This window comes from Lissotriton vulgaris, chromosome 2_1 (assembly GCF_964263255.1).
Source record: "Lissotriton vulgaris chromosome 2_1, aLisVul1.2, whole genome shotgun sequence".
Classification (NCBI taxonomy): Eukaryota; Metazoa; Chordata; class Amphibia; order Caudata; family Salamandridae; genus Lissotriton; species Lissotriton vulgaris.
The window spans coordinates 655,606,694-655,623,101 of NC_141687.1; the positions used below are offsets into that span (position 1 = coordinate 655,606,694).

Sequence of the window (16,408 nt, forward strand, 5' to 3'; positions counted from 1 at the left end):
ATGGGCTGGACGAAATGTCTGAAATTGGTAAAACCTAATCAGAATTTCTCACTTCAAAGACATATTTGTACCACAGCTCAGCCAAACTGGATGATGTGCTGGCCAAAGACTATCACTCTGAGAAAGGCACCACCCTGCTGGCGGCCATTATCATTAGCAGAACTGCAACATGAAGGAGTTGAGGCCTTGAAGGTCCATAAGCCACCACTGTGGAGCATGCAGGTCCAAGTAACAACTGCAATAACTGATAATGATGATTGCAGCCTCTGAAATGAAAGTTACCAGGAACGAGTTCTCTTCATGTGAGCTAAGGTCACAGCTCATATTCCAACAAAACCAACAACCAAAAAACCAAGAGCCTACAAATACCAGAAGTCATTGCAGTGAGGAAGGAAGTTACAAAAGGCAGCTAAACCAAAACTTAGGCGCCCATCCAGCCAGGAAGAAACAAGCAGAATGATTCACTAAGGCACGCAAGGAAAGAAGTGAGTTTAACGCCGTGAATACAGAAGTGAAAGGGATTTGATCATTATGGATACTTTGTAGCTATTACAGCGCGTAATGTTTTGTTTCAGTAATTCTCGAATGCCATGGATCCCAGCACATGTCCCCGGGTTCAGCTTTAAACTGACACAAGAACATTGCAACATCACAACTGATTAGCCTGTGTACACGAGCGCGTTGGAAAAGCTTGCAAAAGTAAGTTGTTCTTCCATATAATTAATCAACATGAAGGAGAAGAAAAAAATCCCCATTTTAAAAATAAGGGATACTTTCTCCCCGCCTCGGGTGGACGAACTTGTTCCGAAATGTGCCTACAATTCAGTAATTATGCTGTGTTTGTTTATAGATCAATTTCAGTAATCCAAGTCATCCCGGTTCCATGTCCCATAGCTCAGTTAGAAGCCAAAGAAAATAGCGGGACCACCATGGCTTGCATGACCGATCAGACACTTTAGAATTAATCACAGTAATTGTCGTTTTATCCATGATTGGAGAGCAGAGTAGTTCCTTCTGGATTTTTCATTCTAGAGTTTATCCAGTTCCTAAGGCCCTAAGTAGAACCCCATAACTGAGCTGGGGCTCGAAACGTGTTGGTGTTAACTTCTACTGTGATAGAATAAGAATTGAACATTTCTTTATTATTGGGAGCAAGTTATACAAAAGGCCTTGCCTCAGCAGGCCACAAATGTGTACCCAGTAGGCAACAGCCCTCACGGTTGAGATGAGTAGTTGTTAGGAATAATCACTCACATGGCTGTTGCTTTGAATATTGACTGGATTTAACCTGAATGTAATTTTGTTTAAGTTGTTTTTTGTAAATATTGTTTGAGTAAACTGCATGTTTTGTACATTTTGTATATATGTGTAAAGAAATGGTGAAGGTGGTGTGTCTTATGTAATTACATGCTCCAGTAATGAAATGAACTTGCAAAAAAAGTCTTAAAAAGATGAGTAAATAAATACTTAAAGACTATTCGAATTAGGATAGTCCTTAGTCTGTTGAAACCAATACAGCACCCTAAATGGGACAGCTAGGTACTTTTTTGTTACACTTTTAGAAAGTGGGCATTTTCTTGCTTAACCATTCTTTGCCTCTGCCTGTCTGTAGAATACATGCCAGGGCTGGCTGACAGTCGGGCTCTTGTGCATTCACTGTAGACAGTCCCAAAAAGGAGCTGAGGTGTGCCTTGTATATTCTGATGTCCCATCACCAGCCTGATGAGTCTTCGTGAGCTAGAGTGGTGGGAGGAGTTGTCACTGACTTCTGACTAGGGCTGTGCTTGTCCTCAAACAAAGCTGTCTCAACCCCCTGTAGTGTGTCTGAAGCCAAGTCAGGAAAAGGAAGGGTCCAGTGCACTACAACGATTTTCCTTTTGAAGTTTGCCTACTTCGAAGGCAGAAAGGATCATAACTATTGGACCTCTGATACCCTAAAAATCAGAACACTTCTGGACTGAGGATATTCTACAAGGAAGAAGAGCACGATGCTGTAGGAGGGACTGCCCCTCTGCCTGTAGCTTTGTTGTGCTAGCCTGCTGCTTGCTGCTTCTGTCCTGAGAGTGAAAGGACTGGACTTCGCTTTCTACATCTTACTTCCAAGGTTCTCCAAGGGCTTGTGTGTACTTGCCTCCTGTTGAGAAGTCACAGGGCCATGAAATAATTCACCTGCCAGTGCCTGGGCTCTTCTGCTGAGAGCCCTGTCTTGCCAAGTGGTGCCAAATCCAGTTCCTGGGCCCTTGAAAGTGTAACCTAGTGATCTTAAGGAGAAAACCCATGCATAGATTTCAAGTGCCTGTTTTCCCAATGCATCCCTGAAAAAGATAAATGCATTGTCACTACCTGCACCACCAAAGCATGGTTCCTGCTTGAAGCATCGAAGACAGCTTTCACTGCAAGTCCCAGCTTGTAATCACAGCACAGTTCAAGAATCACAGCAGCGCGAGTCCTGAGCAATGTGTCACTAACATCCGTGACCCGCGCTCTGACTCCGACGCAGTGCCTGTTTCGTGTCTGTGAAATCGACGCAGCGCCTGCATCGCCGCTTTCACATCGATGCAGCATGTTTGGATTTTTGATGCATCATCCCTCAACACTGATTCTTCATCGATACCACACCACAGTATGGAAACAAGACCATGTGTCCGGAAGCCGACACATCACCTCTCCGGCCAGTAAGGAGCCGACGCATCACCTCCCTTGCCAGTAAGGAACAGACACATCACCTCCCCTGCCTAGGAGTAGGGAAATTATGCATCACCTCTCCTGCCAGTAAGGAACCAACGCATCACCTCCTCTGTGTTGTAAGGTACCTCACCTCTCCTGTGCCTTGCACCACATTTGAATTTTGACACTTCTAAGCTACTTTGTCCTAAAACACATACATTGATTTCTATGGACTAACTTGCCTAATCTTTTAAAAGTGATAATTTGACTTGTGTATGTTGGATTTCTGTCGTCTTGGTCTTGTTTACTCAGATAAATATAGGCTATATTTCTAAACTGGTTTTGACTTCTTTTACTGGGTTACTGTGTGTGTGTGTGTGTGTGTGTGGGTGTGTGTGTCTGTGTGTGGGTGTTGTGTGTATACAAATACTTTACAAATTGCCTCTGAGATAAGCTTGATTGCTCATGCCAAGTTACCAAGGAGGTGAGCAAGGGTTATCTTAGCTGTGTGGCTCCCTTACCTTAACGAGAGGGAGGGTCCCTGGTGTACAGGGTACAAACCACTGCCAACTAGAGACCTCATTTCTAACATTGGTGGTCAGCAATGATGATAGGATTTGTGTTTCTTCATTACATCCATTGCATACAGTTATTGGTGTACACTACTTCCATATCGCAGACCATTACGTACCAGCATACAACTTTTTTTTCTCTTTCTGTGTTTCTGTTTTTGGAACTCTTCGGATTTCTTTGACACACTCATGTCTCAGTCTGGAGAGTCATCAGAGTTACTTGCAGACTTAGTGTTTGAGCAGGAGAGATTGGAGATCTATACGTTGCTACAGCTCAAACATTTCTGCAGGAAGTTCAAGTGTTCATTTAAAGGCCTAATAGGAAAGGAAGAGCTACAAAAGGCACTGAGGGCCTGGTTGTCAACCAGGGAGGCAGGTGAGCACCCAGAGGATGAGAATGATGTCGTGCAATAAAAGGAACGGAATACGGATCTTGGATGGCTGGAGGAGCCAGCATCGCCTGCGGGGTTGGGCTCAGCCTGATGGTGGAAGAACCCCCTCCAGGGTTGGCAGCAGTGTTTCTACTCCTGTCTGCAGAGGAGCTGGAGAACAGGTGAAAAATAACTGCAACCACGATTACCCACCTCTTTGCTGCAGTGGACTGCTCCAGAAAGGAGGCATATTTACGAGGTGGCATTAAGCCACATTAAGTGTCTTAATGACACCATGTAAATATGGGGTATGGAGCTACGCCACCGGGGCGTCAGAAAAAGTAATGCTCTGGTGCCGTTAGTTGCACCTTGATTTAGAACTTCAAGGAAGGGGGTGACATAAACCAGCCAGTGTGTTCAGGAATATGAGGTAATGCCAGAGGTGCACAGGGTCCCTGAGGAGAAGTCATACTCCTGGTGGTGGGTAAAACAGTTTACTGCTCTAGAAGGGAATTATAGGGAGAGGGATGCCCCCCACAGAGGAAGCCCTGGTAGAGGAGCATCCGGTCACCCCAGAGGAGGGTAGGTTGAGTATGTGGGGGAAGTCTGATAATGTCTCAGCAGATGGGAGATGATGTGGGGTGCTTTTTCAAGGTATTTGATGGTTGGGTGGAGGCTAGTATGGTGAACACATATGAGAGGCTGGTCAATTTAATTCCTGGAAAGCAACTGTTCAGTTACAGTTTTACAGAGCTATGCCAACACCTGGTAAACTGTGGGTTCTCTGACCCCAGGAAGATTTCACTGGAGGCAGACCTCTTGGTGGATACCAGAGGATTTGGGAAGGCATTTGGGAATAATCCTTAAGGGAGTGCCTCAGGTTTACCCCAATAGAGGGAGATAGGGGGGATTTGCAGTAGCCAAGAAAGGTCCCCATGCAGTGGGATGGGTAGAGGGTGCCATGTACCTTCTCAGGGTAGGAGGAGAGGTGGTGGTGTGCAGAGGCCCAGGTTGCCCAAAGTCTGAACTGGGAGACCATCCATTGAGGGGGAGCCCATAGTGACAGGAGAGCTTGCAGTGGGAGGCAGCTGTCACAGGAGTCCTACCAGTTTTGGTATCTCTCAGTTTCACTCCAGAGTGGAGGGGGCAGAAGGCCAGATGGAGGGGTGAGAGTGGGAGGCAGTCCTCGGTGGGAGAACCTGAGGGTCATGGGCCAGCTCTGCAGTCAGTGCCCCCAGGAATAACCCTGGTGACACCACTTCTTGTCTGAGGGTCTTCATTCTATGCCAGGTGGAAGGGGTTAGGAGAGCAGTGCCAGGCAGACTATCATGCAACACATGAAGAATGTGCATGTCTTGGGGGGTAGGAGTACTGTCCTGGAAGTCCTGGCTTGCCAGGCACATGCTCAGCCTAAAGACCCACGGTTGGGGAACCAGTTGCAAGATAACACCCCTGAACCAGTGGGAGAATTGAGAAGGACGTTTGCCACAAGCACCCTGAAGGTTCGGGATTCAGGGGTACCACTCCCACAAGCAGGGTTCAGGGCTCCAGGAGGGGGGCAGGGTGAGGGAGAGCCCACCCCTGTCTACTGTCTTGCCTAAGGGTACATGCCCTGGGTTGGCAGACCAGTCTCATGATACCACCCCTGAACTGGTAGGAGGCAGAGTGGACAAAGGGTGCCAGTCACCTGGGGCTACAACCCTCCACTCTGGGAAACCACAGAGGGTAGACAGCCGTGGATGGCCTGAGGCCTGGCTCTTGTCACTGACAGATGTCAGAGGTCACTGTGGGTTGTTCTCTTTGTGGACAGAGTTGCCCTTGGGTGGGGAACAGTAGTCACACCCTGAGGGTGAAATGGGCCACACCACTGTGTTGACCATGGTGGTACTGGTGGCCCACTAGGATGCATCTGTGAGCAAAGTAGGGTTAGGTGCTGGACAGATGGGATCCAAAGGTGAGGAGAAGAATTCCCCCTGGGTTAACTCAGTTGGCCCTGAGAGTATGGACAGAGGGATCCAACTGGGTTCTCTTGCATGCAAGGTTCAAGTATTCAAGTATTCAACTTGATTACCAGGGGCCTGTTTTCATACCATGTTTCTGGTTGGATTGCTGTGGTTAATCCTTGGTTGAGCCTTCCCAGCAACTTCCTCCTTTGGACTTCAGCTGGCTTTGCACCTTTTATGCTACCTGTTTGGTTTGCACGCTGTCTCTGCTTTTTTCTGTTACCTGTCCTGGTGTGGCTGTGGCCAGGGGTACAGGTGGGTGAAAAATCCCACTCTACCAGTGGAGTTTGCAAAGTTTTGCCCACTTCTTCTTAAGCTTGTAACACAGAGTTCTGGCAAACATCAGCCAACCGCTGCATCGTGGGTTTTTTACTCAAATGCGGCTCGCCAACCTTAAGTTGGTGAGCGCAAGTGAGAATTGACGACCCCTAGCACGATTTTCGGATACTAGGATGGCACCCGGTGAGATTATTTTTACGCGGGCAGTCACAGGCAGTCAACACTGTTCATAATGAGAAAGCTGCCACTCAAGTAGAAAATCTACTAGAGTGCCAGCAAAGAAGTAGCACCCTATGGAGTGTCGTATGGTGCCGTTCACACTGATTTTGAAGTAAAGAACATGCTCATACCACTAAAGATGAACTCTGAGGACTTCAGCAGATTGAAACTCTGCTAGATCCTCCCACCCCTAGTTGGTGGTTGGGGAGGCTCATGGCTGAAAGATTGGGGGCTGTGTGCTGATTTTGTGGCCTGTACAACAGTTCCATTAAAGGGGCTAACTTCCAGGTGTTTGTTGAATGATTTCAGTTCATTCTGCTCCATGGCTCTGTAGGTTTGGTGCTTTTGGCTGTCTTCTGTTGCAGTGCCCTGGGGACTGTCCAATTTTATGGAGTCTATTGTACTGGCTCATTGCAATCCTATCCATGCTTAGCCACTCTTAATTAATTGGACTGTTGCGGCGGCTGCCTGAACACAGTTATTCTGTTTGTTGAAATTTCATTTTCTGCTGCTGCTGTTCTCCTGACTACAATTCATGTTTTGTGGTTGTCCATTTTTAGTTCCTTGCCTTTTTTTCTGGCATTGTTACCTAGGTTTTCAGACACATGGTTTACAGAGGGGTTTCTTTGCTGTGATTTTCTCCAGGCTGGTTCCCTCGCCTGAACTGGTAGTTGCACATGCACTGTGGTGGTGTGGTATGCCTGTTTCCTTGTCATTACTATAAAGCTATAGGTTTCTGTCCCTGCTCGCTCCTATGATTTTATACTGGCTTTCTGGTGCATTTCAATGTGTGTAGCTGCTGTAGTACCTGCTTTTGGCCTACTTCACTGCTTTGAGGGGGGTTGGTGTTTCACCTTCTGCTTGTTCGCATGTTCATCCTCTTGTTCACTTGGGTTATATCCCGGGTGTCATTCCTAGATTCAAGCCCAGTGGAGCCTGGTGCCTTCTTTCATATCCTTGATATCCTTTTATGTCTATATGTTCTATCTTTAAATACTGCTTTGAGTCTTGTCTTGTTGTTTATGGCATAGGTCATTTATTCTGTGAGTGGTTCTCTGGTATCTGTCTTTTGTGGCAGTCACTCTAGTGCATGTTTATGCATCCTTGAGCCCAGGTTTGTCCATCCAGATCTTGCCTGGGGTTGATTCACTCAGCAGATGTTGTCCCTCCCATTGCCTGTTGGCCTTCGGCCACAAAGTCTGGTGTTCTTCGGTGCATCGTTCTTGTTGTCCTTGGGCTACATTATGAGAGAGCATTATTATAAAGCCTGATTGATGTCCATGCCAGTGGAGGTCTGGTGGGATTTATGTATTTGCTATCTTGGTCTACCTATGATTCAATGTTTCATCAAGATCTGTCACAGATGGGTGCTTTTTTATCCGTCATAGCTACCTCTCTTTTTTGGGGGTTGATTAGAGTACTTTGACAGTGGTTCATATGTGTTATGTTAATGGATTGTGTGCATCTGTTGTCTCATGATCGCTGTTCAGCTTTATGGGTCTGGAATATGTTGCTCAATTTTGGTATGGTATGAAGCCCTTTCTAACTTGGCATAAGCTTCTTTTTTGGGCATGAGTTATGTATCTTGCTTTCTCCTCATGCTGCCTACATGCCACTCAGGAAGGTGAGCTCTCCATTATTGCACAAGGGTTTTGTGCCCAGTTCCTCAGGTATGAAAGAACGCCTTTACAGCAGCTTTTGGGCCACTTGTACAATTTCCATATGATTCCCTTTACCCTCACGGTGCTAGAGAAGAATCCGATCAATATGGTACAGGTCCTGTTTTTGATCCCCTTCTAGCCTCATGTACAATGGTACCCCTTTGCTCTGTATGTTCTCCCCCTGCTGCCTCCACTTGCAGGTTCCTCGTCATCATCTGTGGCTGAATCTTTCTCCCTCTACCGTGATTCATCTTTGTCTGACAGTCTGGTGGTTACACAATCACCTCCCCAGCAACTAGGCTGTTCCAGTGCATTAGCTTCCTGTGTCCAACAAAACTGAAATCTATCACCTCGGGTTGGTTTCTTGGTGTAGACTTTAGTGGTACCTCACAGGAATGGCTGGTAGTTGACTTAACATAACGTGTATCTGCAAAGCACACGTTCATCCTAGGGTATATTGTTGCTGAATGGCAGATGTTTATTGTTAGCCAACTCAATGGTACTCATGTTATCGACCTCAGAAGTATGGAAGGCTGAGTGGACACACCAGGATTTGAACCTTTATGACCATGAAGTCAAAACAGCCCCCTACAGTGGTTGCATTAGTCCACTAAGCCACAAGACCCAACTTCTGTGACCCCAGGATACAATTCTGCCTTTAGTGATCTGGGTTTACGATTTTCCCTTTGAATTCTTGGTGCGCAGTCTGCTTTGTCGTTTTGTGCATTGCAGACTGGCAGTCCTTAGTACTTTGTCTATTGGAATCTTTTCCTTGTTCTGAGACATCTATTGAGGTTCCTTTAGTGCCTGTCTACTCCGTTTTTGGCCAATGGTTGATTGGTGTCCCTGCCAATGGCTCTTTGGTATGACTTATTTGTAGCTGCTTTTTTCATCAAGACACTTTCCAGCTGTGTGCTTTTTTTATCCACCAAGGAGGGTTTTTGTGTTGGCCATTGTTTTGGCTACGTTTTTTGATTATCCTTTCCTCAAGCTCCTACTGGATCAGGTGTTGTTGTTGTCAGGACTAGCTTTTGTTGACAATTTTTTTCCCAGTTGTGCTTGAAGCAACTGTTCTGAAGTTCTTTTATTCTCAGAATCTCTTCTCCTAAGGAGGTTGTCAGACATATTTTGAATGTATGGCAGTGTTTGCTGATTTCATTGACCTGACCATTTTCCTTTCACTTCTGCCAGTTATTGATGGTTACCTTTTGGTGGTAGGAAGAATAGGAAGCCTTCCATTGAGACTCTCAGCAGTTGGGTCAAGTTGTCCCTCTCCATCGCCTGTATTGTTGTGGGTCAAGAGGTGCCCTTGGGTGTCTTAGCCACTCACCTACAGGGAGGCTCTATCCTAGAATAGTTGTGGGTCAAGAGGTGCCCTTGGGTGTCTTAGCCACTCACCTACAGGGAGGCTCTATCCTAGAATGAAGCTTATGTATGGCAGCCTCCAGAGACTGCAGGGATGTAGTTTGCACTATCCCACATATATTTCTATGACATTAAATTTTTTTATGTATACTTGCTTGTTCTGCAGCTCTCTGATGACATTTTACTTGCAGTCACAGTGAATGAATGACATTGTTTTGTGCACTACAACTTTTTGCAGTTGCAGTGTTGTTGGGATCCTTTAACTTGGCTGTCTGCAGACTTTGGGCCGCGCACGCATCACTTTTTTTATGAAAAACAATCATCCCCACAATACAGGCACCGTTGCAGCATGACGCAAGGGTGTGTGCGCTGGTGCATGGCAAGCAGTTGTGCGGCAGCACAGGGGAATGCACATGGATGCATTGTATTGTTGTTAAAATGAAGCCTCTTGGTGCAGCATAATGGCTTGCGGACCTGCATAATTTTTTGGGGTAAATGAGGCCTGTTTTTGTGCCTGAAGCATCCTCATACAGTAGGAACTGTGAAAATGAAGGGAGGATGAGGTTAAAATACCATGATTACTTACCACTCATCTTCATCACTCTGAGACCTAGGGCCAGATGTAGATGGACAATACCAGTCGGTAACGGCCGAATTTCGGCCGTTACCGACCGGTATTGGGCATTTGGGATGTAGGTGGCCTAAATTGCAAATTCGGTAATTTACCGATTCGGTATTTTAAGGAATTGGTAAATTGCCGATTCCTTAAAATACTGAATCGGTAAATTACAGAATTTGCAATGTAGAGAGCACTCAAATGAGCCCTTTTCTAATTTTAGGATTCGTTATTTACCACCAACTATAAATTGGTGGTAAATAAGGAATACCTTTGAAAATGCAAATCTGTGCATTTTCAACTGTGCCATGTGGCAGAAATACATGCCCTTAGGGCATATATGTGTGCCACATCTGCACACAAGCATGATTCAAAGTGACACCCTGGCACCCAGGAATGTGTCTCCCATTTTCCCGAATCGGTATTTACCGATTCAGTAATTGCCATTCATTCCTATGGGCCTCAAGGCCCATAGGAATGAATGGCAATTACCAAATCGGTAAATACCGATTCGGTAAATACCAAATCTTACCAATTCGGTAATTTTTACCGATTTATTTGCTACATAGCATTTACCGATTCTAAAATACCGAATTGGTAAAATACAGTATGTTAGAATCGGTAAATATAATTAACCTACATCTGGCCCTAAGTGGCATATTTACTAAAAAATGTTGGAGTGCGGTGTTACTCCAAATTTGACAACGCTGCACTTTGACTTTTTTAAAACACAGGGATATCCCGTATTTTCACAAATATGGCGCACCACTGCGTTACCCCTAGCGCTGGCACTAAAAAAAGCTGCCTAGCACCAGTGCAGGCACCCTTGTCCATGTTGCAAGGGTGCGTGCACTGCAGGGCTGATTGTTTATGTGCAGGAACGTACACTTTCCTGAACATAAACAATCAATAATGGTGATTTATTCTCTCTATGTGTGCTGCAGAACGCAGCGCTCATAGAAAAAGCAAAAAACGAGAAGAAATCAATAATTTCTCCTCACACAGCCATTCTAAGATCAGGCATTATCTGGCCTTCATTTTTGGTGCTGCCCCAGCCTTATAAATCTGGGGCACCATCAAAAAGCAATGGGTGTTGCAGTGGAATAACCACAGCACCAACCATTTCCTGCCCTTTTGCCGCAGCGGACTGCTGTAGAAAGCAACATATTTACAAGGTGGTGTTAAGCCACAATAAGTGGCTTAGCCGTATCTTGTAAATATGGGGGAATGGTGTAAAGCCAGGGCTATAAGTGGGATGAAAAAACTGGGAGGGTCTCTCAAAGGAGCTTGGTCAATGTAATTAAGGGCGTGGCTTAAAAACACATAAGCTAATAATGTGTGATTATCATAGTGTGTAAGTATGGGCAAAAAATCTGTTCCGCTCGCGGCGTTGCGGATTTTTTTTAGTAGCCCCGTCTTCTTGGATAAACATGAAGGGCAGGGTTCATTTGGCACGATGATCCTGTCACAAAAATTAAACCTCAACAGGAAGCACTTACAGATATAAATAAAGCAGGTGCCCGGGTTGAAGCTCAAATTCAGTAACGCATTCATCAGCCCAAAAACAATTGAGAGCTTTGTCGAGGCTGGGCAGGTGTGCTTTCTCTCCATATCTACCATTGAAAATTAGCTGTGATGCTGGATGGAGACCTTTGCATCCTTCACTTTCACGAGCGCAGTCCCCGTGCAGTTCCTGTGACCAGGGGCTTCTTTCTCCTCATCTGCTGCTCTGCTCGCTCTCTGACTTTTTATACATACAAGAGGCATGTGAACTCGCATAGAACCCCGCCCGTTTAGCCCTGCCCACACATTAGCGGTGTGCCCCATTTTCCCGCCATTTACCCACTATGATGGACAGCTCACTCAAGGGACCCCTGCGCCCTTCGGCGCAATGGCATAGTAACACACACATGGTCACTGGAGACAACTCTTATTGCACTTTATGCAGCTGTAGTGTAGGAAAAGCACTATACATTTACCCAACGAGCTAGCACTTACTGATTAGCCAATAGAAAGTACTCCAGTATATATTTCTGCAAATCCGCGAGTTCGCTGATTTTTCTGCGAACTCGCGGATTTTTTTCCAATTTCGTGTGAATTTGCGGACCGCAGACCCTCAAAATTCGTCCATACTTAATAGTGTGCCACCTGACTTGTATTCTGCTGTTTCTGTCATTGCATACATATATATGACATAACAAGTAACATCATACCTACAACAAGTCACGACTATTGGCTTAGTCAATGGTTGTTAGTTGCATAAGATAAATAAGCAGCAACTATGGCTTGTATATAATATTGGAAAAGCTTCGACTTAAAGCCCTGTTGACACCACAATAATGTTGCTGATCCTGAGTTTCAAAAAGAGAAGAGAAATCCAGAGAGAAAATGACTCTCTTTAAAGGATTTCCCTTACCCTACAATGCTCACCTGGCATGACGTTATACCGTAACCTTCACTAGTGAGAAGTGAGCAGTGTGAGCACGTGCATATCGATGTGCCTGTTGTCACTGCAGTCCAGGAAAAAACGGACCTCCTGTGCTGTGGCACAAAACAGCGCCTGATAGAGACCCGTTTCGAGTCGCCTTTTAACCGCATGCGCACTAGCGGGTTTTCCCGCTGCGCGCTGGAATTTCAAAAATCCCGCGTTACGTGACAAAGCCAGCTCGTCATGCGCGCAGCGCAGGTAACGCCCATGACGAGCTGGCTTTGTCACCCGCATCGAAGGGGTTAAAAAACAGCCGGTGCTCAGCACTGGTGAGACCCAGCCCACTCAAAGCCTTATGTACTGCCACCAGAGCATCAGAAAACTTGACACTCCAGTGGCGTTAGAGGCTTGTAAATATGCCCCCAATTCTTCCTTGTCACAGCCCAGAGATCCTTATCTTCCATTACGCTGTGCACTGCCACACAGACCTAAGTATTTCCAGGCTTTCCTGGAAATACCAGCAGCAGGATTTAATGGTGGTAAAGGAGTAGAGCCACGGGCAGTAACACAGAAAAATATCTATGCCAGGTGTAAAATTAAGAGTTTCTAAAAATAAAAATACAAATGTTGATGCGGGCAGTAGAAATTCCAGTCTCGTGTTAGGGCTCACCCTCACCTGATAAGGAAGAAAGAAGAAGAGTAATGAAAAGTAATTGTCATTTCTGTTAGTTCAGCAGTAATTAGGGCACACGTAACACCTGAGCCCACCCAGCACATGCATTATTACACTTAGGTATTGTTATGCTCGCGATTTACTCTTAAATGTAAAGGAGATTCAACAAAAAGTGTGTTTTTACAAGCGACACCACTGATTTTCAACTTTTGGAATGTACCATTATTACTTTACTACGATAATGTAGTTTCTTTACTAAGACGGCAAAAATGTATCTCATTAGTCTACAGATGCAATGTGACTTTTTTCAATACTTACAAAAAATTTCCATTTGTAATGTCGTCGTTCCCATAACTTTCATCTATTTCACTTATTCCCTCTGATGTTAACAATTCTGGTTCTTCGTAAACTGCGACACGTTGATTGACAATCAACTTAGCTCCAGCAACAATGTCACCACACACCTCTAAAACAAGATCTGGATAAAATGGCACAGCATTTTTATTAATGGATTGTCAAAGTCTTACAATTACTCCTTATTTTTTTAACACATATTTCCAGACCTGCAATAACTATATCATACAACAATGCCTATAAATCAAATAGGGTGAAAACACCCTATCAAAAGCAAGGAGAGCATGGCACATATCCACTTCAAGCAGAAAAACACAGCTGCAATAGAAGGACTGAGGAGGTACTTTATTTAGAAAAGCTGGAGGAGGCGATAATGTATTTTCCTTGAAAAATAAGTTAGTCTCAAAGGTGTGTTGCTATCCTTGCGGGAAGTTGTCCTCATTGAGCAAGGGCTCTGATTGGGTGGGGATCCCTTTGAACCAAAAGGTGGAAAGAAAAGAATCACTCTATGGATATGTGTGTCTGGAGGTACTGGTTGGGCTGGAAATCTTATTTTATAAATATGAAACATTTCCAGATTAACTATTTTCTATTCCTGTGTTGATTGAGTTGCTATGAGAATGGGGATCTTTGGAGTTTAAGCCCTCTCCGGTTTAACCTCAGACTCGATTATCCCAGAGAGAAAGTGTATCTTTGAAGCATGCCCCTAGTCTGAGTAGTCACAGTGGCTTCTTTCGACAGCATATTAAGTTGCCCTGGAAACAAGTGACCTCATTTTCATACAGAGGTCTGTGTTTGGAAAATCATCTTTTGCATTCTCAAATCAGCACTATGATGGCACGCTATCGTTCAGTCGATGACTTAAAGGTCACTTTAGGGTGCAGCACATTTAGCTAGTGTCTGTGCAATTAAATCACAGAACATCTAGGTATGACGATCATAGGATAAATAGTGATTCCTAAACTTTTTTTTAAACTGGGTCACTAGTCAATGAATTGCAGTTGGGAAATAAATGCCGTGCGACCTCTTCACTGCTCTGGAACCTCAAAAGCAAACAATCATGGTAAAATAGCGCTGCTTACTTTCAGGATTGCGCATGGCGCAATACGCCCGGACCATGGCGATATCCGAAGACAAAGTATTGATTAAGAGCTGCTTCTTCCGTTCTGCCGCAGTCAAAGGAGGATCAATCCATGGATTCCCGCATGAAACGTAAACCTGATACAAATGATTTCGGTCAGATTATTTTCGTATGCACGATACAGAACACATATCAGCATCCTTGAAACTGGGGCATGTGGGAGCGAGAGGCGGGGAAAGGCAAAGGCAAAGAAAAGCAGACTTGACAAAAAGAAACATATTTCACATTTTTGGTTGTGAGAAAACATATTTTCAAGGGGGAGCTTGACCACTGCACAAGGCCAAATTCTGACTAGCACTAGGGGTAAAGTAACTCCCAAGCCATGTCCCCCTTTGATTGACCCGCACCAAAGAGGTTTCAACAGAGTGGAAACCGTCATTTAAAATAAAAAATTTGAACTACCTAATCAGTCACAAGAATCTGTATAATTAGCAGTTGCCGATCAAAAATAAATGCGCCCCTATGTTGGTCTATATTTTTGGTGAGGGCCTATCTCAGCAGACACTGCTCCTGAGTGCAGGGTAATCTGTTGCTGGGCAATCTGTCCTAGTGAACGTATACGTTGTAGATTATGACCCTTATACAGACTGGACCCATCACAATCTTCAGCTTCACCATGTAAGGGGTATCTGTTATCATTATAACAACCTACACTGACAAAGCCGATAGGTCTGTAGGCTTTGATAATGCTTTTCTTCCCAAGATGCCCACCACATGCACACATGCATCACAGCTGCCAGGAGATGGTTTTTCTTTTGCTTTAAGAAAAATCATTCCTGGGTGGCAACTTGAGAGGAAGCATGTGTGGGGGCCATCTTGTACTGTTTTTTTCTTTTCAGTGTAAAAAGATAATTTCAAAGTGGATGCAGTGCATGCACACACAAAGAGGGTAGCCAGTTGAAATGCTTTAAAACGATTTAAAATAGTCACCCACCTATACAGGAGGGGTCAGCACGAGGGAGCAAGGGAGGCAAGTGGATGCTGAGTGTGCTCACATTTTTAATAAACATAGCATGGGCAGAAAAAGACAAGTGTTAGAAATGACTATCTTTTCAGTGGCATTCCCCCAGATTTTGCCTTCTTCTGTGGAACCCATTTTTGTTGGCCATAGTTAAACTTTATCCCTGATAACCAGTAGTAAACATGGTAAAACCTGGCATATAGCCAGTTGGTACATCTACTTTATGTATACATCCCCATTATATGGAGGCTACTATTGTGCTGCAGCACTCACTGTGCCACCCAATACCGCTGTCCTTTAAAACCTGTCCCCAGACCTTTCATTGCAAACTGGTTGGCCTATTTATGAAATTGTCATGCAATACAGCGCAGCAAGTCACCTTGGGGCGCAGCACTCCATGACAGGGAAAGGGCAGGAATGCACTTATTTAAGGCAATAGGGTGAATTTCTGCATTTTCCTCTGTGCCGGAGCCCTTTTGGTAGCATAACATGGTGTAAGGGTGCCTCTGTTGCATGCAGGGGTGTTCTTGTGCAGGATGAGGCACATTCCTTTTCAAAAACGACCCTTAGAGGCATATTCCTCTTGTGTGCTGCAGATTGCAGCATATATAGAAAGAGGAAGTAATGAGGAGATATAAAGATATTTCTCCTCGTCACGCCCCTCCTGGGAAGGCATATCTTTTCAGCGCTTTCCCAGTTTTACCAGTTCTGGTAAATCTGGGAATGTGAAGGACCGGGTTTTAGAACCCAGCGGCGTCAGGGAAAACGCCTGATGCCTTCGAGTTCTCCTGCCTTGGTAAACAGAGACACAGGATACTTCTTGATGACGTCATAGACCAAAGTTTATTGGCTGCAACCAGGAACAGAGATCTACGAAGCACAACACGGGTGGTTCGCTAGAGACTGCACAAATTCAATGAGCGGAGCATGGTCTTTTATGCCAAAAATCAAGCCTCAGGCAACATTCCAAATTTGCATTGGGTTCATACAAACTGACCAATAGAAATGTGACATTTTGAAAGTAACGTATGACGACAATCCCGCTTTCCTTTGTCCAGCCCACCAGAAATGACCAAGCACATTCCAATATTCTTGTTC

At 44.9% G+C, this 16,408-nt stretch overlaps 1 protein-coding gene across 1 annotated transcript in view; it reads right to left on the reverse strand.

The window, feature by feature from the left end:
- Positions 1 to 16,408, reverse strand: part of DCDC1 (doublecortin domain containing 1) — a 1,639,395-nt gene that overhangs the window by 247,030 nt on the left and 1,375,957 nt on the right. The window contains exons 24-25 of the mRNA XM_086955816.1: positions 14,291 to 14,426; positions 13,173 to 13,332 (exon numbers count right to left, since the gene is read on the reverse strand). Coding sequence (XP_086811942.1) covers positions 13,173 to 13,332; positions 14,291 to 14,426 — 296 coding nt within the window. The remainder of the gene's footprint in view (positions 1 to 13,172; positions 13,333 to 14,290; positions 14,427 to 16,408) is intronic.